The sequence below is a fragment of the Rhinolophus hipposideros genome (assembly GCF_964194185.1).
Source record: "Rhinolophus hipposideros genome assembly, chromosome: 14".
In the NCBI taxonomy this organism is placed as follows: domain Eukaryota; kingdom Metazoa; phylum Chordata; class Mammalia; order Chiroptera; family Rhinolophidae; genus Rhinolophus; species Rhinolophus hipposideros.
In genome coordinates, this window is record NC_138060.1 from 246208 (window position 1) to 267869 (window position 21662).

General features: G+C 49.8%; 1 protein-coding gene across 4 annotated transcripts in view; it reads right to left on the minus strand.

Annotated features, from left to right (window-relative positions):
* The window catches only part of LOC308507599 (uncharacterized protein), a 44193-nt gene extending 33561 nt beyond the window's left edge, over positions 1–10632 (minus strand). For 2 of the 4 annotated variants that reach the window (XM_081072801.1, XM_081072804.1), the window contains exons 1-5: positions 10228–10623; positions 8819–8933; positions 8484–8657; positions 3251–3357; positions 1808–1945 (exon numbers count right to left, since the gene is read on the minus strand). In XM_081072801.1, the coding sequence (XP_080928927.1) occupies positions 1808–1945; positions 3251–3357; positions 8484–8657; positions 8819–8933; positions 10228–10478 (785 nt within the window). In that variant the 5' untranslated portion in view covers positions 10479–10623. Of the gene's footprint in view, positions 1–1807; positions 1946–3250; positions 3358–8483; positions 8658–8818; positions 8934–10227 lie in introns of all 4 variants that reach the window. The other 2 variants (XM_081072802.1, XM_081072803.1) reach the window with 2 other exon arrangements.
* Positions 10633–21662: the final 11030 nt, after the last annotated feature.

The following is a 21662-nucleotide window of genomic DNA, read 5'->3' on the forward strand; positions in this document are numbered from 1 at the left end:
CAGGGGCGAGAGCTGAGAACTCAGAAATCCTAGTTCTATAGCCCACAAGATCCGTTTTTGGGGAAGTCACCGCTGTTAGGCTCAGAGCTTTCCTCTACAAACCAAGCATCTCACTGCCTTATTTTACAGGTTGTCAGAGGATCAAATAGGTAATACAGCAAAATGGTAAGGCAATGGAATAAGTATTTTTGAGCTTTAGTTTTTGAAATTATTTTGGAATTCCAAATAAACCTAATGTGTGCTTTTCATAGGTTCTATTTAACATTCAAATGTTGCAGTTTACAGAAAATGTTTTTAATTTTGGTTATCAGCTACTCTCTTTATGGTTTGTAATTCAGTACATCTCAGCTATTATGTAATTTGTAATTAAATGCGTTTAGAAATATGTTACCTGAATAAGTCAGCTAACATAACTGCCCCCTATTATTGTAGCTAATCACACCAGTGGCAGAAAAGTCACAGAAGTCAAGACCTGGCTTGGACTACTTCCGTCTCATGTCTACCTCCTGAAACTCTGACCTCTCAGATCTTTCTAACCTTCCTAGGCATCCCCAGTTGACTTGGAAGATAGAACACATGCACACTCATGAGGCGTGGAAGGGGTGCAGCTATTCTAACACCAAGTAACCTCCTTTAGATCCAGAGCTTTCTGTTTACTGGCTTCCGTGTCAGGCAAAACTTTAAATACTCTGAAACCTGAGGGAGAGTCAAGTCACTGGCCAGATTTTCATTATTTTGGAAAACAGATCACTGAGCCTCATCTTAACTAAGGAATCACAGGCAAGTTAGTGTCTACTCTGGGAAAGGCGTTATGGGACCTTCCAGGACCTAAGGAAAGATACTCCATGGGATAGCAAGTGGCCTTGGGGTACAGATCTGGTAACAGGAGAAAAGAAAGTCTGATCTTTTCCTGCAGCATTACTGGCACCTCTCTGACAGCTCAGAAAGTTCCAACTAACATGTGCCAGCAGAAGACACAACAAGACACTCAAAAGGGTAAGTCATTATGAGGTTTGGGCTAAGATGTGGGCCCCACATAGTTTTTCAGTGTTGGGGAAGGCTGTGTGTGGCTAAAGCTAGAAGTCCAGACTCCCGGGACAGGGAGCTGGTGCTCTGGAATAGGGGCTAAGGATGTAAGCGAGCATCTGCATGTCAAGTTCAAAATATCGCCACTTTGAAATCCAAGTGTGGAAAACCATGGACACAGAGGACTCGGGATCAGCAAGGGAACCTTGGAGCATAGGGAGTCATGACGACAGGACCGTTTCTATAGCAACCGTGCAGCAACACAATCGATGGAAACCAATGAATGACCAGAATGACCTTCCTTCCCTCTCCATCTAACTTGTGAAAGAGGATGGTCCCCCTTGGACTTAGGGAACACTCTGGCTTCTTGAAAAATTCAAGAGGGGAGCATAGCCATTAGCCTCCAGAAAATAGAGAATTTCCTGCTAAACTGTACATTTTACACCCCCAAATAACTAGTTGGAAAAGTCAGAGAAGAGACATTATTGGTACCTGACACACAGGGGTTATACTTGGAATGAAACGGAGAACGTGGGGATCCCTAAAGATAAAGGTCTTCAAAGTTCTGGGATAAGGAATCTGTCCCTTTGCTACGTCTCACACGTCTGACTGTTTGTTTGTTTTCTGGCTGAGGATGTCTACTAACTCACTGACATTCCCCCCCTGCCTGACCTCAGTTAGGACGTCTCACCTGTTCCCTAAGCTGTTCCCTAAGAAGTAACAGTGAAAGTGTCTGGAAGCCCAGTTTGTTGATAACTAGCATTTCAATGTACACACTTACTCCGTCAAACCCTTAGATAAAGCATATTCTTCAGCGGTCCATCCAATGTCATCTTGAGCAAAGACATCTGCACCTGCCTGAAGCAGAAGCCGGACTGTATTTGAGGACTTATTCTTTGCAGCAAGCATGAGGACTGTTCTGAAATAATGGAGAGACAACTTCACCCTTAGGAACTTAAATTACGTAAACAGCAACATTGAGAGACTTTACCAAGTTCAATATATTGCTTATCTGTAAAGAATTGACCATTTACATGCTTAAGTGTTCATCTTTGTAAATTATGTCCAAGGCTAAAATGAAGGGACATAAAAACAAAAAAAAAAAGCCTCTTGCCCCACTGGGTATTACCTAGAAGGTGCTAATTTAAAGTTCTCTAATAGCCAAGTAACTCTGCTGAGGTCACTTAACTGAAGTAGGTGAAGATTTCAATGAAGAATTTCCCGTTTCTTCCTTAGTCTTATATATGGTGCATCCAAAGTCAGCTAGAAGTCAAGTAAGTTAAAGCTACTTGGCAGGCTCAAAACAATAATATTAGTACTAATTCTAGTAAACATTGTCATCGTTGAGTTAACGGTGCTCATAAGCATGTGCTGGGCACTGAATCACATGCCAGGTCATGACACACGACCATACTTGAAGGAGATATTATTTCCTTGGTTCCACATTGGGAAACATGTTTGGTGATGACAGTAATGTTCCCATGGTCACACACGTGACACATAGGAAAGCTGAGCATTGAAGCCAGTCCTGACTGAACTGAAAGCCCATCTCTTTTTTAATCACCCATCCATGACTTGTTTCATTAAAGAAGTTTATTCAGTTAATGTTGTCTTTCTCCCTTCTACCCATACCAATTAAAAATGATTTAAAAAAACCATCAAAATAGACTAGAAACGAAAAAGGATAAAAACTGAGGAATATCTGGTAGTAGTAATTCACAGTCACTTAGGGCAAACCCTATAACATCAGTATTCCTTGAAGAAAACAAATTAAAGCAGAGTCATCCAAACAACAAAATCAACTCCTATTTACGTTTAACGTGCATCTTTTAAGGAAACCTGAATACACAGTAGAGGTTAAAAAAAACTGTCAGAGAGACTAAATCCAATATTGTATCATAAACTAAGTTAGAGTCCATACTATACAAAACTAGTAAAGTTACTGTGAAAACCCTTTAGCTAATATAATACCATGTGACCAAAAACTGCAATGACAAATGACATCAGTCGATATCATAAATGAATATGAATCCTGCAGGATACGGTTCTTCCTGTTCACCAGGCAGAATAATTGCTTTTCTACCTAACTGACGATGTGCCGATATTTTTCACTTTGTAATTATAGGTTAATCCTCTTCTTATTAATTTAATCTTTCTGACTTGAGTAACTGTTACCGCTCTAAAACAGTTCTAAGTTAAAAAAAAAAAGAACAAACAAATGTACCTTTTCCACTTATCAACTGCATGTATGTTTGCATGTCTCTCGAGTAAAAATTCCACCATTTTCCAGCGGTCCTTATACGCAGCAAATAAAAGTGGTGTAAAATCAAACTGTAAAACAGAGAAAACAATTTATAGCTTAGAAAGCTAGATAGTTCTAAATTGAATTTGAAAACTCATAAAAGATCCTCTAAACTTGAACATACACTAGAGAAAGTAAATAAAAAGTAGCCCTCTGTGTTGTCGTCTGCTGCTCCTTCCCTTTAAAATATCCTCCTCCTTCCTCTCAAACCGATGGACTTCCACCTCATTCTACAGAACTCCCTTCAAACACTGACAGTCCTGGTGCCAAGAACTTTGCTCCCATCACAATCTCTATCACACTATACTGCAGTTATTTTATCGTTCCCCACCTGAACCCAGAGCTTTCTGAGGGCAGGGGCTATTCTTCATCCCTGTATCTCCAAGCTCGAAAACATAAATGTAAATGCTTTAAGTCGTTTTATTGAATTGATAACCTAAATAATTATTTCTGGGGTAGAGTTTGTTACATTATATTCCAAAGAATATGTACTTTAGCAGAAATTAATTACTGTGCCCCACTAGGAATATTCCAGAAAAATCACCGGTATTTGAGAAATATAAAACTGTGCTTTATATGGCTATTACTAAAGAAGTGTTTCAGGTCGCTTAATCCCGATTTGACAATACTTTTCTGTGGCAAACATGAACATTTGAAGTATCATAGAATTTCAGGGATACAGTTCGGAGAGCTTTCCAACAGAAGTGAAGGTTTTCTGCAGTTTATACAAACTTGCTTGCTTCTCTTCTATCCATGTTCTCAGGATCCCAGATGTCAACTTCAGGCTCTCCTGCTCCAAAAGGGTCACTAAGGAAATGGACTCTAAATTAAAAAGAGTTAGGCTTCAAATGACCTTTGATTGCTTATCACTAAATGGTTCATGGGTTTTCTCCCATTATAAGACGATGGGATTTTATCTTGGCTGTTGGTAAGCTCAATGTGAAATTTTATTCTCAGTTACAAGGATAATCTTGGGACCTCAATGCCTATCTACTTTTTGAAAAAATATGTTTTTTATTCTGGTTCTATTTTAATTGCTACTTAAAATTATTTTATAGCTCAGGCAAAATGTAACTCCGAAATAAAACATCATGGCTTATCAGTTAACGTTTTAATACTGATCTATATGGATGATTTTTAGCATCATGAAAGTGACTAAATCACTTGCATTTTTAAGGAACCACGTTGAGGAGGATGATAGAATACTGCCTGGAATATGCATAACATCTACAACTATAACCATCATTGACCTCATAAGACTTAAAGACATTTCAATGGGTATGATTCTTTATAGGACGTATAATGATAAAGGAAGTTTTTTGTTTTTTTGTTTTTTGTTTTTTTAAAAGAAAAACAACTTAGGAATTCTAGCTTGAAAAACTCACTCTCATTCTAAGGTGATTAATACAGAATACGTATAATAAATCAATATAGACTGTCTTGAAAATCTTGAAGTGTTTATCAAAATATTCTATAAAACAGGAATCGCACACTCCAGTGCTTACGGAGGCAAAGAAGGTGACCCAAGTAAGTGAAGTACCCAGGTGGGGACAGTAGCACACTAGGGAACACATGTCTCATATAAGAGGCGCAGCCTTGCCACAGGACACCCAACTGTAGTCAGGGCTCAAGGGGACCAGGCTTGATTCTTTAAGAGAAGCTTGACATCCTTATTTCTTCATGAGTCTCCAAAACTTTCGATGTTCACTCAACATATGGAGGTAAACTAAACATATCAAGGAGCCATAATTAGTCCGTGGCCCACTTGGGATGTTTTATCTGCTGTTTCCAAACGTTTGTGTGTAATGTGAATATTTGTATGTAAAATCTTTCTGTTTTTTAGTATCATATGCTTCATTAAAAAACTGGGCCCCAACATGCAATAAAACTGTCATTTAGACTCATTACACCCACTTCAAGAATTTTTCCCATTCTTATTCAAACCATAATCTATTTGTATTCATTTTTCAGATTGTTAATCCAATGGACAATTACATTATAGGACTGCTGACACTAAATTATTGACACTTCCCATCTGTATTGCTACTAACTTCATGGGATTTCATGTTTAAACCTACCATCGTGATTATGCCACGGCTCTATGAATTTCACAGACATACTGAGAGAGTTTATCACACACTTTCCATCATTGCAGCATCATTTACGGTGGCCAAGGAATGGAGACAACCAAACTGTCCTTCAACAGATGACTGGATAAAAAAGATGTGGTATGCATACACAATGGCATAGTACTCTGCCATAGAAAAAACAAAATGCTGCCCTTTGGGACAACACGGATGGACCATGACATTATTATGCTATGCAACACAAATCAGACAGAAAAAGTCGAGGACCATCCGACTTCACTCATGTGAGGGATATTAAACTGAAAGCAACAGACGAACAAGACAAGGAAACAAAAACTGATAGACACAGACAACAGTTCAGTGGTGACCAGAACGTAAGGGGGGGGACGTCCCGGTGGATAGTAGAGAAGGGTAAGGGGGGGTCAAACATACAGTGAAGGCAGGAGAACTGACTCTGGATGGTGAGCACATACTATGACATACAGATGACGCATTATAGAAATGTACACTTGAAACCCATTTAAATACAATAACCATTGTCATCCCAATAAATTTAATTAAAAACAAAGAAAAGAAAACTGGAGATTTACAGAACAACAGGCAAAAAAAGCAGGTTCACAATTTCCTATTACTGCAGGAAAACCCCGCGTCCAGTAAGCATTTGTTGATCTAACAACCTGAGCACAAACAAACATGCAAAACTCTTAAAGGGCCCGATTCTATGCATTAGGAGACCACCCATCAGCAAGTTTCTAAAGATTCTCTGAGCACCAGTGCATGACTGATGGCTGAAAGGAAAAACGTGTTCTTCTTTAAGCCAGCAGGTACCGCCAATGATATTTCCTTCCACTTCTCGAGCCCAGAGGTACAGACAGTTCAAAAGTCAGGCGAAGAGCGTTGGGAAGGAGAGAGCTGAAGGAGAATCACCTCTCAAACTCCACCTCTTCTAGAGATTTCTTAAGTATTTGAGATCTGCGAATTGATACATTGCACTAGTAGTTCTTAACCAAGAGTTGTATCAGAATCTCAGGGAGATATTTCTAAACAACACATGTCCAGGCCTTATTAGCTTTCCATAGTCAAAACCTTCAGGAAGAGCCTAGCTTGTAAATGGTTGTAAATGGTTTCCAAGTTCCTAGGGTGACCGTGATTCGCCAGCAGAATTCTAGCCGAGAACTAGTCCGGGAGACGATCCCTTCGGTCTTTTCTCTCGCCTAAGTCACCAATTTCCTCTGACATTGAGGATTAGGCCAAATAAAAGCGGAAGAGACATGTCACTTATGAAAACCACACTTAATTTCCTGGGTAGAAGTGGAAACGGGATTAACAATTAAAATGCAACTTGATTTCATTATTGCTAAACCCCTTACTTCTCATGGGACAGTCTACATTTCACAGCAGAGTTTAGACTCTTCCCTAGGTGGCTCTTTCTGCCAGAACAGATGACATGTCACTTAATTGTCTGTCCTTCCCTCCTTTCCCACTTAATTGCCGCCTGTTCACTGCAATCTGGTGGATTCGGAGCCTTCCCAGATGTGGTCTCAGGGGAATTTAAAACTCACTAACTCTCTCTCCCACACTAAGGATTATTATCCCCCAAAACTGAAGAGGACCTTGACTAAGCACATAAACTGAAGGAAAACAAAAATAAAAAGCCTCTTTTTATTAATTAAAGTTATTGGGGTGACACTGGTTAGTAAAATTACGTTGGTTACAAGTGTCATTTCTATGATACAGCATCTGTATGTCGCATTGTGTGCTCACCACCAGAGTCAGTTCTCCTTCCACCACCATATGTTTGACCCCTTTTTCCTCATCTATCTCCCCTCCCCCCTTTACCCTCTGGCAAATATTGAACTGCTGTCTGTGTCCATGAGGTTTTGAAAAACCTCTTCTTGTTATTTCCCTTCAATAGCCAAATTTCCAAATTGCCCTGCATATTTCTGATGGTTATTTCCTTTCCCTTTCCTTTTTCCCTCTTAGGCTTTAGCCAATGAGTACTAAATAGCTTTATATAAATCATTTGTTTATAAACAAACAATTTGTCAACAGAGGGAAGATTTCTATGATATTGTAAAATGCTTTTTTGTTTGTTTGAGTTTTAAGGTAAAGCCGATTTCAAAGGCAAATTTTGCTTTCCTGCATTGTTTTGCATTAATTGGAAAACAACTCGGATGTGAAAAAACACTTAAAAAAGGAAGTGTTGCCTGTAACAAGTTTTGTTTTCACACGTAATTTGTCGTAAGTGCATAAAAGAGAGCTGTGCCCTCTACTGCTACTTTAGTGGTATCATCACGTAAAGTAAAATTTTAGAAAATTAAGTTCCAACTGTTTGCATTCAGGGAACGCTTGAGCTTCCAAAAATGTAAAATTGACCCTTCCTCTGTCAACCAAGGGCATTCCTGCTGAAGTTGCAGTGGCGAGCAGTGATGTACGTCCAGGAACAAAAAGGGGTGAACGTGTCCCCATCACCTGCTCCCTCTGTACACCTAAAACCTGCCCAGCACCTCCACAAGGCTGAGCAGGAGCCCCACTCCGAGGTGGAGACCTCAAGGGGGGCCATGGCTGGCAGAGTGACTAGGAACGCAGGTGGATGCCCTTGCTGGATGTCCAAACGTGACTGGCTTTCCTGCCCTAATCTTCAGAATCCCCAAGGCCTGGGGTGCTCAGGGCCAGTGTCCTGCTGCTTCCCCTCCCTACCTGCACACCCCCAGCTCCCTGGCGGGACCCAGGCTCCACTCCTCCTCCCACCCACCCCCAGGAACACCCATCTCCTAGGCCCTGCCCTGCAGCAGCCACCCCCACATACTTCCCTCCCCCGGGTTCTTCAGTCCTTGGTGTGAGTGAACCTGGCACCGACTCCCACGCAGTAACAGGACTCTTACAGGACAGAGCTGGGCTCTTTCTGTGGCCACCCCACTTCCCCTTCCTGACTTGGCTTTGGACTTGTTTCTATGGCGACAGGGCCCGGTGTACAGCATGCTGTATATATCGACTAGAAATAAAATGCTTGTGGCTGAAACACATGTATTACAAATATTGTGTAAATACAGTCTGTGGATCTATACCTCATTGGTTGCTTCCATGTCTGCCTGGTGTTGCAGCAGCTGTTCAGCTATCGTGGTGTTTTGCCCCATGGCCGCGTAGTGGAGAGCCGTGTTGCCACGGAAGTCCTTCACATGTGGATCCGCTCCATGCTGTAGTAGGATTGTTGCACACTCCTCTTCCTGGCACTCCACGGCCTGTCAGGATACGTCATTAAATAAACGGTAAATTATGGGAATTCAAAGTAAGCATTCCACAAGTTTCCACAATTAGTTATAGTTGATTGAGATTATTTCATTTTTATTCTAAATAATTAAATAAAATCCATCTCCTGTTGACAGAGCTGGCTACCACATACCTTTATTAGAGCTGTCTTGTTTCTGTTGTCACCGAAATTCATCTGGCAGTTTTCCTCTGCTAGAAGAGTCACCACTTCCTCATGGCCAAAGGCGCTGGCCAAATGGAGAGCAGTCCTATGAGCGTGAGAGGACATTTAGGACATTACAGGGCACTGTCTCAAACATGCAGCTCTGCACGCAATTGTAAACATGACGCGCCACTCCAATGCCTTCAGAACCAACATGGAGTTTTCTTCTGCACAAAGTACAATCAATATTCACGAGCTCTTGTTACTCGCCACACTAAGGACAGAGCAGCCTATGTGACTACAGAGAGCATGCCCTGGGGAATCAGCTCAGCTCGGGTCTGATCCTAATTTAACTCGACCACTTATTAGCTGTCCCTTAGCCTTTATGTGCCTCCATTTCCTCATCAAAAAAATGGGGATAAAAACATTAGTTAACATCACAGGACACTGTTGTGGGCTTACATGGGAATCTATGCAAAGTGTTTACTTAGGTTCCTAGCACAAAACACACAGCTCAATAACTGTTTGGTAATATTATCAGAATCATTACCATCACTACTACTTTAAAAGACAACATTTCAATTAAGTAAAATGATATCATTCCACCTACTTTGCAGCTGTGTTTTAAGGATTAAGAAAGCACACTGTATTTCAGTGATTCTAAGATGCTTCTTTTCTCATATTTTAACACCTCTGACTCTGGAAGGCAATGTATAATTCAGAATGCCTTGAAAGTATAGTTGGAACATTTAAATAATTTCTTACTGGTATTTACAAGAACGGGCATCCTACCACCCTGACGGGAAGTGAAATAATGGAAACACACCAGACCTTCCGCAGTTCTCATCATAAGTTGGCATCTAAATAAATGTTCATTCTTAAGAGCATCATGGGGAAAGAGGACTAACATCACCAAGAAATTCTTGTTTTGATTTTCAAGAAACCTGAAGCCAAAGGAGACTCAGCATTCAAGTGACTAGGGATGGCTCCTTTCATTGACTGTTTTGATTCATAGATTACATGAAAATCGGATGATTTCCAGTGATTGATACTCGTATTTAATACTATTGTACACTAGCTAAACAGCAAGTTTGGTCACTGTTCACAATGTCCTAACTGGAGAAATCCTTTTGTTTGAAACAAGGGAGGAAAAGCTTCAATGGAGATTAGGTACTAATACTTTCATTTACAATTTTTCATTTCGCTCCTACTGGGCAACATAAAGTTTTTAAGGATGAAGAGGGCCTGAGAGATAGATTCTGAGAGTCCCGAGTAGACTGTGTCTGCTCCGTAACAGTTATTCAGTGTATATCTGATGAATAAATGGATTGAAAGAAGGGATAACTCCCAGGCCCCTGCCGCCTCCGGCCCGTGCCCAGCGGCCCCCCAGGCCCGCTCACCTCTTCTGCCGGTCTCTGTCATTCAGTCTCTCTGGATGGAGCGAGAGCAGCTTCTGCACTCCGGCCACGTCGCCCCTGGAGGCAGCTCTGTGGATTTTTTGGAGATCTCTGTCTCGGATGCAGTACCCGGACTCCGAGGTGACCCCACCTCCGGTCTCAGGCTGCCAGCCACCACCATCGCTCTGGGGTCTCCTTCGGAAACCCAAGCCGGACCTGACCTTCAGAATCCCTAAGCCAATGAACCTCCTCATGGCCAAGCCACGGGCTTCAGAACCTCCTCCGCACTTCTCACGCCTGTTTTCTCCGCGCCCAGCCAACAGTAGCCTCTAGAGCAGCCAACTCCAGTCGCCACAGTATCCCCGCAGGACAGCAAGGCGGTTTGGAATCTCTCAGCCCGGAACGGCCGTCACCAAGCAACGGTGCACGGGGCAGAGGCCGAGGGCTGCGCATGCGCACAGAGCCCCGGGGCCAAGGTCAAGGGCACCCGGAGCCCACGTGCAAGGCCCAGGCGCCTCAAGCTTCAGAGGTGGCCTGTGGGCAGCGCTGAGTTCCATTCGGACCTCGGTGGGCGCTGGCCCAGGCTTCTGCTGGGTCGTCTGAGCAAAATGAAATACGAAATTTCATTTCCTGAATTAAGAAAGCAGATATGTAACAGGCAGAGAACTTGGGAGAAGCAAAAACCATAAATGAGAGAAGAAAAAATACCTTTATGTACCCTAAAACTGAAATGTATTAATTTCGATTTATAAAACACAAAAGCATTTAAAAGCCTGATTTCCTAGAGAAAACTCTTGTATTTTTTTTTTGGGTGAAAATTGCTTTAATCAAGATATTTCACTGAATTATAAAAATATGATACTTTGTGTTTTTGATTTTTGGAGCCTAACCCCTTTTGTAGGAGCTCTTGTTTCGCATAACACGGCAGTTTTAGGGCCCTGGCAGCCGTGCCGCACGGGGGCCACCTGTGCACCACACGTCACAGGGGTGTGGCCTGCCTCTGAGGCCTCCGTGGCGCGGTTCTCCCGTGGGGATCCCGCTGACAGCGACAGCACCTCCGAGGGTGCCCTTCGCGGGCCTGTTACCTCCAATGACCGCGGAGCCATGTCCGTCCGCTCTGACCCAGGGCTCGCCCCCATCTGTCGGTCCAGGACGACCTACAGTAGAAAAAGGCAGAACGACAGGGGGGTGGAAAGGCGGACTTTTGAAAATCCACAAACAGTTGAAAGCAGACAATCGCAGCCATAGAAATGAACGAGAGCCGAGGCACTGAGACTGGAAAGGGCAGAGAAGGGGAAGGCGGACCCACAGAGGACTTCGGGGAGCCTCGGGACGCAGAGCGGCTGGCAGGCCGCGGGCGGAGGGCCACGCACCTGCGCCACCTGCGGGCGGCCGGGTCGCCGCGCGCGCCGGGGCTCCGGGCCCCGCCCCCGGGCACAGCGGGCCGCGGCCACCTGTCCGCGGACGGCGACTGGGCCCGGGCGGCCGGGGAGCAGCGCCGCCTGCAGCGGGGTGGCGGGGCCGAAGCGCACGGCGGAGAGGCAGCCGGTGAAGCCCCCGCGCCGGCTCGCAGCGTGTCCGGGTCCGCGCCGGGGGCTCTGCGGGCCAAGAAGAGGGCACACACGTGAGGCGGGGCCGCGGGCGGGGCCGCGGGCAGGGACCTCTCTGCGAAGCCTGGGCGCGGCCTTCCTCGGGAGACGCGACAGGGCCCCCTGTGCCTCGGCCGAGGACCCGCGGGACGGCCTGCCCGCCGCCAACTGCACTTTCCCCAGCGGCGTTCACCGTGACAAACCAATGAAATCCCCCGCCACTTCCGTTTTCAAATGATCATTAAAGTGGGCAACCTAAATGAGCAAACTAAACAGAAACAGTCTCAGAGATATAGAGGAAAAACCGAGGGTTGCCAGATGCTGGGGGGTGGGGGTGGGGGAGAAGCCGAGGGGACCAGAAAGTGCAAATCAGTAGCCACAACATTGCCACGGGGATACATACGAAAGACACTTTGGGGAATGTAATCAACAATGCCCTGAAAACCCTGCAAGCGTCAGACGGGCACCCGTCCCATCAGACAGACCGCCCCACGGACGGTGTAGACGCCCGACCCCTGCAGTGTACACCCGAGGCTGAACAATACTGAATGTCAACCACAATTTAACACATATATAGCCACAGGATGTGGAGTACAGCATAGGGAATAGTCAGTGGTACTGTAACAGCTATGAACACTGCCACAGGGGTAGTACATTGGGGGCTTATCACTTTGTGAGGGAAACTCTTGTATTTTGAAACGTTTTATTTTCAACCTCAATATCTATCACCTTAGACCCAAAAATCTTCTTTAAAAATTGGAGTATACTTTGTACTTATCTGCTTTTTGAATAAGGCCTGTGAAACTAGAAATCTCTTTCTCTTTTCAGTATATATGTTAAGAAAGAAAGGAAATTTGCTGTTTTGCCTCAGGATTTCACCAATTTATTCAGTCTAGAATGGCTAGAAAAGATCCACATTTCCAATCCTTTCTTTAGTTGGTATTATATTCACTTGTCAATTTGTGACAACTGGACCAGTATTATTATAGCCGGTTTGATTTTCAAACACCTTTTTAAAAACCCACCTTAAATTTGTCACTTAAATCCTTCAGTTGTCTTTCCAAAGGTGAGTTTGCATTAAGTTAATCGATTCATAACTAACCACACTACTGACTGTTCATTTTTGGCAGTGTCAACACACTTGTCTGTACAATTATTTTGCCAATATTTGAGTATTTAATCATTTTTTGTCATTATAAAACTGAGTGGGAAATATAAAAATGAATTTACCAACACCCAGAAGCACAGATCATACAGACATAATACAATTATTAAACTTAGACATGATTAGGCATTCTGAGAAACATCCTTACGTTAAGTGAAACAAATTAAATATGTAAATCATTAGAAATAAATCATGGAAGATTATAGCTAAAAATCGAGGTAAAAATCGAAGTAATCGAGGTAAAACCAGTAATAGCTCTGACAACTTTCTTGGGATGAAACCCTTACATTATAACACGTTAATGCTACTATTAGGTTTTTGTGCTTTTAAGTTGCATATACATTTGAACCTAAAATGCTATGAACTAATAATCACTTCTCCGTAATCACTACGTAAGTTTGGCAGCTAGTGGAAAAAGTATCTACTATTATTCTAATCTACCATTTCAGAGGAAAGAGTCCAATTTTAGCTGTTGCGTTTTTCTGAGTTTTCTGAAATGGATTCCAGCAGAGAAAGACTATTTCTGATGCTCTGGAGAGTATTTTGGCCTTTTTGTCACAAGCACTGAGTGCAAGTTTTTGGCAGTGCTTCTATACATTATGCACCTCCTAAGTAGTGGACGTAGCTGTTTCCAAGTGCAGAAATTTTCGATCTTTGAAATTTAGCAAGTTACGATTCTACATGACACAATATTTTACTCTAGATTAAGAGTATTTTTCAGATTTTTATGTTATGCTTGCATAGAGTATTATTTTCATTATATTTCCAATATGCATTATTACGTAAAAGTTCAACTTACATTTTCTTTCAATCTGGGGATTTGCTATGCATTCTTTTAGAGGTGTATTTTGATGAACTAAAGTTTTTAAAGTTTTGAAATCCCATTTTTCTTCTCTTTCTCCTCCTTCTCCATCTTCTCCTCCTCTTCCCCTTCGTTCTCCATTTTTGGTTAGAGCTCTCTGTGTCTTCTCTAAGAAAATGTTGCCTATTCCAAGATTACAAAAAAATTCATCCCTGTGTTGTTCTCAAAACAGACACCGTCTTTCCCTGAAAATAAGACCTAGCTGGACAATAAGTTGCAATGCATCTCTTGGAGCAAAAATTAATATAAGACCCGATCTTATTTTACTGTAATACAAGACAGCACCGCGACCCCTCCCCGCCCCCCTTTCATCTCCCAGGAGCGCCAGGCGCCCTCCCTTCCCGCCTGCCTCGCTGGCCCCGCGCCCAGCACCAAAAGAGCTGGACAAAACGGCGAAAATAGGGAGCGCACGTGCCCTCGGGTTCCAGGAGAGACCACCACAGGGAAAAGCAGGCAGGCGGGCATGCACACAACCCACACAAGGAGGGTGCCTGGGGCTGCCCCTCTCCTCCCGCATGCGGGACCCCGGGCGGGCTAGGAGCCCTGCGGCAATCCGCGGACCCTGGAGGCCTTCCCCGGGGTCCCACGGTGACTGCCAGCGCCCGGGCACTGCCTCCGTAACGGAGCCCAGCCCCGGGTACCACCGCACTCCGGTGGGGTAGCTGCCACTTCAACTCAGCCTCAGAGCGTCTGTCCCAGTCGGTGTCCCATCCAGTGCGTCCGTCCCCCCTCCTCCCCAACTCCCAACCCCTGTCTGTCTGTCTTCTGCCACCTCCAGGGAAGTGGTAGCGGCCCCGTGGAGCCACAGATGGCGCTAAGGGGCCTCGCTGCGGGCAAGGAGTAAAAGGAAGTCCACCCAGGGGACGTTTAAAGGAGGCGGGGAGCAGGAGGGAAGCGGGGCCCTGGCGGAGCCGGCCAGCGGGGAGATGCTCCGAACGGGAGCAGCCCGGCAGCCTGGTTCGCGCTCACCACGCAGGCCGGGCGACTACTCTTGTGGCGCCGGGAGCCTGCTCCCAGCGTCTATGGCCACAGCGGCTTGAACGCGCCCGATCTGGTCTGATCTAGGAAGCTAAGCAGGGTCGGGCCTGGTTAGTACTTGGATGGGCGACCGCCCAAGAATACTGGGTGCCCTAGGCATTGGCCCGCCACTCCTTTTGCGGCCGCCTCGCCCCTCGTCCTTCGGTGGTGCTGTGGGGGCTGGAGGGCAGGGGTAGAGGAATGAGTGGCTCCACACGGCACTACAATCTCACTGTCCCGGCCCCACGCAGTGCCCTTCGGCACGGGCTCCCCCCCCCCCCCATCCGCTTCTTAGTCCCCTTCCCTCCTGCACGCCATCTGCCAGCAGCTGTTCGCCCCGCCCCCAACGCCCAAGCCCTTGTCTGCCTGCAGGCGCACGCCTGCCTCGGACTTGGGCGGCTTTCTCCAGCCAAGGACGTCCTTGGCACCTCGGGACCCAGCCCAGGGCACGACCATCGCTCTGCCTGCACCTGGGCCCCGAGACAGAGACTCGGGGTGTCGCCGGACACCGGACCAAGGGGAAGGCCACCGGCCCCACCCCACCGGAAAGATCTGTCTCCACTGGACAGCACCGCGACCCCTCCCCGCCCCCCTTTCATCTCCCAGGAGCGCCAGGCGCCCTCCCTTCCCACCTGCCTCGGTGGCCCCGCCCCCAGCACCAAAAGAGCTGGACAAAAGGGCGAAAATAGGGAGCGCACGTGCCCTCGGGTTCCAGGAGAGACCACCACAGGGAAAAGCAGGCAGGCGGGCATGCACACAACCCACACAAGGAGGGTGTCTGGGGACGCTCCTCTCCTCCCGCATGAGGGACCCCGGGGCTCGGAGCCCGGCGGCAATCCGCGGACCCTGGAGGCCTGCCCCGGGGTCCCACGATGACTGACAGCGCCCGGGCACTGCCTCCGTAACGGAGCCCAGCCCCGGGCACCACGGCACTCCTGTGGGGAAGCTGCCACTTCAACTCAGCCTCAGAGCGTCTGTCCCAGTCGGTGTCCCATCCAGTGCGTCCGTCCCCCCTCCTCCCCAACTCCCAACCCCTGTCTGTCTGTCTTCTGCCACCTCCAGGGAAGTGGTAGCGGCCCCGTGGAGCCACAGATGGCGCTAAGGGGCCTCGCTGCGGGCAAGGAGTAAAAGGCAGTCCACCCAGGCGGCGTTTTGAGGAGGCGGGGAGCAGGCGGTAGGCGGGTCCTGGCGGAGCCGGCCAGTGGGGAGATGCTCCGGATGGGAGCAGCCCGGCAGCCTGGTTCGCGCTCACCATACAGGGTGGTCCGCCGCTCTTGTGGCGCCAGGAGCCTGCTCCCAGCGTCTATGGCCACAGCGGCTTGAACGCGCCCGATCTCCTCTGATCTGGGAAGCGAAGCAGGGTCGGGCCTGGTTAGTACTTGGATGGGGTCCGCCCCGGAATACCGGGTGCCCTAGGCTTTGGCCCGCCACTCATTTTGCGGCCGCCCCGCCCCTCGTCCTTCGGGAGTGGCCCAGCGCGCCTAATAAACCCTCGCCAGGGGTGGCGCTTGGGAAGCTGGAGGGTTAGTGGGAGAAGAATGGGTGGCGCCACACAGCACTACAATCTCGCTGCATCGGCCCCACGCCAGGCCCTTCGGCCCGGGCTCCCCCCCTCCCCGCACCCCCTTCTTAGTCCCCTTCCCTCCCGCAAGCCCTCTGCCAGCAGCCTTTCGTCCCGCCCCCAACGCCCAAGCCCTGGTTTGTCTGCATGTGCAGGCCTGCCTAGGCCTTGGGCGGCTTTCTCCAGCCAAGGACCTCCTTGGCACCTCGGGACCCAGCCCAGGGGAAGACTATCGCTCTGTCTGCACCTGGGCCCCGAGACAGAGACTCGGGGTGTCGCCGGACACCGGACCAAGGGGAAGGCCACCAGACCCACCCCACAGGAAAGCTCCATCTCCACTGGACGGCACCGCGACCCCTCCCCGCCCCCCTTTCATCTCCCAGGAGCGCCAGGCGCCCTCCCTTCCTGCCTGCCTCGGTGGCCCCGCCCCCAGCACCAAAAGAGCTGGACAAAACAGCGAAAATACGGAGCGCACGTGCCCTCGGGTTCCAGGAGAGACCACCACAGGGAAAAGCAGGCAGGCGGGCATGCACACAACCCACACAAGGAGGGTGCCTGGGGCTGCCCCTCTCCTCCCGCATGAGGGACCCCAGGCGGGCTCGGAGCCCGGCTGCAATCCCCGGACCCTGGAGGCCTGCCCCGGGGTCCCACGGTGACTGACAGCGCCCGGGCACTGCATCCGCAACGGAGCCCAGCCCCGGGCACCACCGCACTCCGGTGGGGAAGCTGCCACTTCAACTCAGCCTCAGTGCCTCTGTCCCAGTCGGTGTCCCATCCTGTGCGTCCGTCCCCCCTCCTCCCCAACTCCCAACCCCTGTCTGTCTGTCTTCTGCCTCCTCCAGGGATGTGGTAGCGGCCCCGTGGAGCCACAGATGGCGCTAAGGGGCCTCGCTGCGGGCAAGAAGTAAAAGGCAGTCCACCCAGGCGACTTTTGCAGGAGGCGGGGAGCAGGCGGGAGGCGGGGCCCTGGCGGAGCCGGCCAGCGGGGAGATGCTCCGGATGGGAGTAGCCCGGCAGCCTGGTTCGCGCTCACCATACAGGGCGGTCCGCCGATCTTGTGGCGCCGGGAGCCTACTCCCAGCGTCTATGTCCACAGCGGCTTGAACGCGCCCGATCTCCTCTGATCTGGGAAGCGAAGCAGGGTCGGGCCTGGTTAGTACGTGGATGGGGTCCGTCCCGGAATACCGGGTGCCCTAGGCTTTGGCCCGCCACTCCTTTGGCGACCGCCCTGTCCCTAGTCCTTAGGGAGTGGCCCAGCGCGCCTAATAAACCCACGCCAGGGGTGGTGCTGGGGGCGCTGGAGGGCAGGGGGAGAGGAATGTGTGGTGCAACCGGGCACTACAATCTCGCTGCATCGGCCCCACCCCAGACCCTTCGGCCCGGGCTCGCCCACCCACCCCCTTCTTAGTCCCCTTCCCTCCCACAAGCCCTCTGCCAGCAGCTGTTCGGCCTGTCCCCAACGCCTAAGCGAGGGTCTGCCTGCAGGCGCAGGCCTGCCTAGGCCTTGGGCTGCTTTCTCCAGCCAAGGACGTGCTAGCGCTTAGCACCTCGGGACCCAGCCCAGGGGACGACCATCGCTCTGCCTGCACCTGGGCCCCTAGACAGAGACTCGGGGTGTCGCCGGACACCGGACCAAGGGGAAGGCCACCCGCCCCACCCCACCGGAAAGATCTGTCTCCGCTGGACAGCACCGCGACCCCTCCCCGCCCCCCTTTCATCTCCCAGGAGCGCCAGGCGCCCTCCCTTCCCGCCTGCCTCGGTGGCCCCGCCCCCAGCACCAAAAGAGCTGGACAAAACGGCGGGAATAGGAAGCGCACGTGCCCTCGGGTTCCAGGAGAGACCACCACAGGGAAAAGCAGGCAGGCGGGCATGCACACAACCCACACAAGGAGGGTGCCTGGGGCCGCTCCTCTCCTCCCGCATTCGGGACCCCGGGGCTCGGAGCCCGGCTGCAATCCGCGGACCCTGGAGGCCTGCCCCGGGGTCCCACGGTGACTGACAGCGCCCGGGCACTGCATCCGCAACGGAGCCCAGACCCGGGCACCACAGCACTCCTGTGGGGAAGCTGCCACTTCAACTCAGCCTCAGAGCGTCTGTCCCAGTCGGTGTCCCATCCTGTGCGTCCGTCCCCCCTCCTCCCCAACTCCCAACCCCTGTCTGTCTGTCTTCTGCCACCTCCAGGGAAGTGGTAGAGGCCCCGTGGAGTCTCGGATGGCGCGAAGGGGCCTCGCTGCAGGCAAGGAGGAAAAGGCAGTCCACCCAGGCGGCGTTTTGAGGAGGCGGGGAGCAGGCGGGAGGCGGGGCCCTGGCGGAGCCGGCCAGAGGGGAGATGCTCCGGACGGGAGAAGCCCGGCAGCCTGGTTCGCGCTCACCACGCAGGCCGGTCCGCTGCTCATTTTTTTTTTTATTTTATTTATTTATTTATTTTTTTATTAATTAATTTAGTTATTAGTTTCAGGTGTACAAAACAAGGTAATACTTAGACGTTCATCATTTATATCCCTCATACTGTGAACCCCCCACCCCCATCCACTATCCCTCCGACCTCATACTGAACCATCACATTATATATATAAAATTATTGTTGGCATTCATTAATGTTTAGCTTCTGGTGTACAATGCCATGATCAGGTATCCACTGTATCCCTGAGGTGGTCTCCCAAATAGGACGCATGTCCATCGGATACCCAACAAAATCTTTACAACATTATAGAATACCTTCCCCAAATTAATTTTCAAAAAAACCCTGAGGCCATCTTGTGGTTACCAGCTGCTTCCAAATCCCTTCACCTTTCCCCTTATGCCCAACCCCCTCCCACACACCCATCTAACCACTCTCGGTTTTTTGTCTGCGTCCCCAAAACTGTCTCTGATTAGTTCATTCACATAGTCTTTTCTTTAGATTCCATATATAAGTGAGATCATATGGTACTTGTCTTTCTCTTTCTGACTTATTTCACTTAACATAATGCTCTCTAGATCCATCCATGTTGCTGCAAATGATAAGATTTCTTTCTTCTTCATGGCTGCGTAATACTCCATTGTATAAATGTACCACAGCTTCTTAATGCAGTCATCTACCGATGGGCATTTTGGTTGTTTTCATATCTTGGCTATTGTGTAAAGTGCTGCAATAAACATAGGAGTGCATACAGATTTTTGAATTGGAGTTTTGGATTTCTCCGGGTAGATGCCTAGGAGTGGAATTACTGGATCATAGGGGAGTTCCATTTTCAGATTCCTGAGATACCTCCATACTGTTTTCCATAGTGGCTGCACTAATCTGTAGTCCCACCAACAGTGCACTAGCGTTCCCTTTTCTCCACATCCGCGCCAGCATTTGTTGTTTGTTGATTTATTGATAATAGCCATTTTGACTGGAGTGAGGTGGTATCTCATTGTGGTTTTTATTTGCATTTCTCTGATGGTTAGTGAGGTTGAGCATTTCTTCATATGTCTTCTTGCCTTCTGTATGTCCTTTTTAGAGAAATGTCTCCCCAAGTCCTCTGCCCATTTTTTAATTGGGTGGTTTGTTATTTTGGAGTTGAGTTGAGTAAGTTTTTTATAGATTTGTGATATTAATCCCTTATCAGATATATCATTGGCAAATATCTTTTCCCATACAGTAGGATCCCTTTTTGTTTTATTGATGGTTTCCTTTGCTGTGAAAAAACTTTTCAGTTTGATGTCATCACACATGTTTATTTTTTCTCTTACTTCGCTCGCGCGAGGGGATATATCAGTAAAAATCTTACTCCGGGTAATGTCCATGAAGTTTCTTCCCATATTTTCTTCTAGATATTTTATGGTTGTGGCGCGGGGGCCTGCTCGCAGCGTCTGTGGCCACAGCACCTTGAACGCGCCCGATGTCCTCTGATCTGGGAAGCTAAGCAGGGTCGGGCCTGGTCAGTACTTGGATGGGGGACCGCCCGGGAATACCGGGTGCCCTCTGCTTCTGCCCGCCACTTCTTTTGCGGCCGCCCCGGCCCTCGTCTTTCGGGAGTGGTGCAGCCCGCCTAATAAACCCAGGCCAGGGGTGGCGCTGGGGGGGCTAGTGGGCAGGGGGAGAGGAATGGGTGGCGCCACACAGCACTACAATCTCCCTGACCCGGCCCCACGCCAGGCCCTTCGTCCCGGGCTCCCCCCACCCCCCCACCACCTTCTTAGTCCCCTTCCCTCCCGCAAGCCTTCTGCCAGCAGCCGTTTGCCCCGCCCCCAAGGCCCAAGCCCCGATCTGCCTGCAGGCGCAGGCCTGCCTCGGCCTTGGGCGGCTTTCTCCAGCCAAGGACGTGCTGGTGCTTGGCACCTCGGGACCCAGCCCAGGGGACGACCATTGCTCTGCCTGCCCCTGGGCCCCGAGACAGAGACTCCGGGTGTCGCCCGACACCGGACCAAGGGGAACGCCACCAGCCCCACCCCACCGGATAGCTCCGTCTCTGCTGGCCGGCACCGCGACCCCTCCCCGCCCCCCTTTCATCTCCCCGGAGCACCAGGCGCCCTCCGTTCCCGCAGACCTCGGTGGCCCCGCCCACAGCACCAAAAGAGCAGGGACAAAAGGGCAGGAGTTGGGAGCACACGTGCCCTCGGGCTCCAGGAGAGACCAGCACAGGGGAAAAGCAGGCAGGCGGGCATGCACACAACCCACACAAGAAGGATGCTTGAGGCCGCTCCTCTCCTCCCGCATGCGGGACCCCGGGCGGGGCTCGGACCCCACCGGCACTCCGCAGACTTTGGAGGCCTGCCCCGGGGTCCCGCGGTGACTGCCCACCCCCCCCCCCCCGGGCACTGCCTCCGTAACGGAGCCCAGCCCCGGGCGCGACCGCACTCCGGTGGAGGAGCGGCCACTTCAACACAGCTTCCGTGCCTCTGTCCCAGTCCGTGACCCAGCCTTTGCGTCCCTCCTTCCTCCCCCTCAACTCCCAACCCCTGTCTCGCTGGCTTCTGTCACCGCCAGGGAAGTGGCAGAGGCCCCGTGGAGCCACGGGTGGCGCGAAGGGGCCTCGCTGCGGGCAAGGAGTAACCCGCTGCCCACGACCGCGGCGTCCTGAGGAGGCGGGGAGCAGGCGGGAGGAGCGGCGCTGCTGGAGCCGGCAGGCGGTGAGAGGCTCGCCGCCGGCGCGGCCCAACAACCTGGCGCGCGCTCACCAAGCAGGCCGGGCGGCTGCTCTTGGGGCGCCGGGAGCCCGGTCCCAGCGTCTAAGGCCATACCACCCTGCACGCGCCGGATCTCCTCTGATCTCGGAA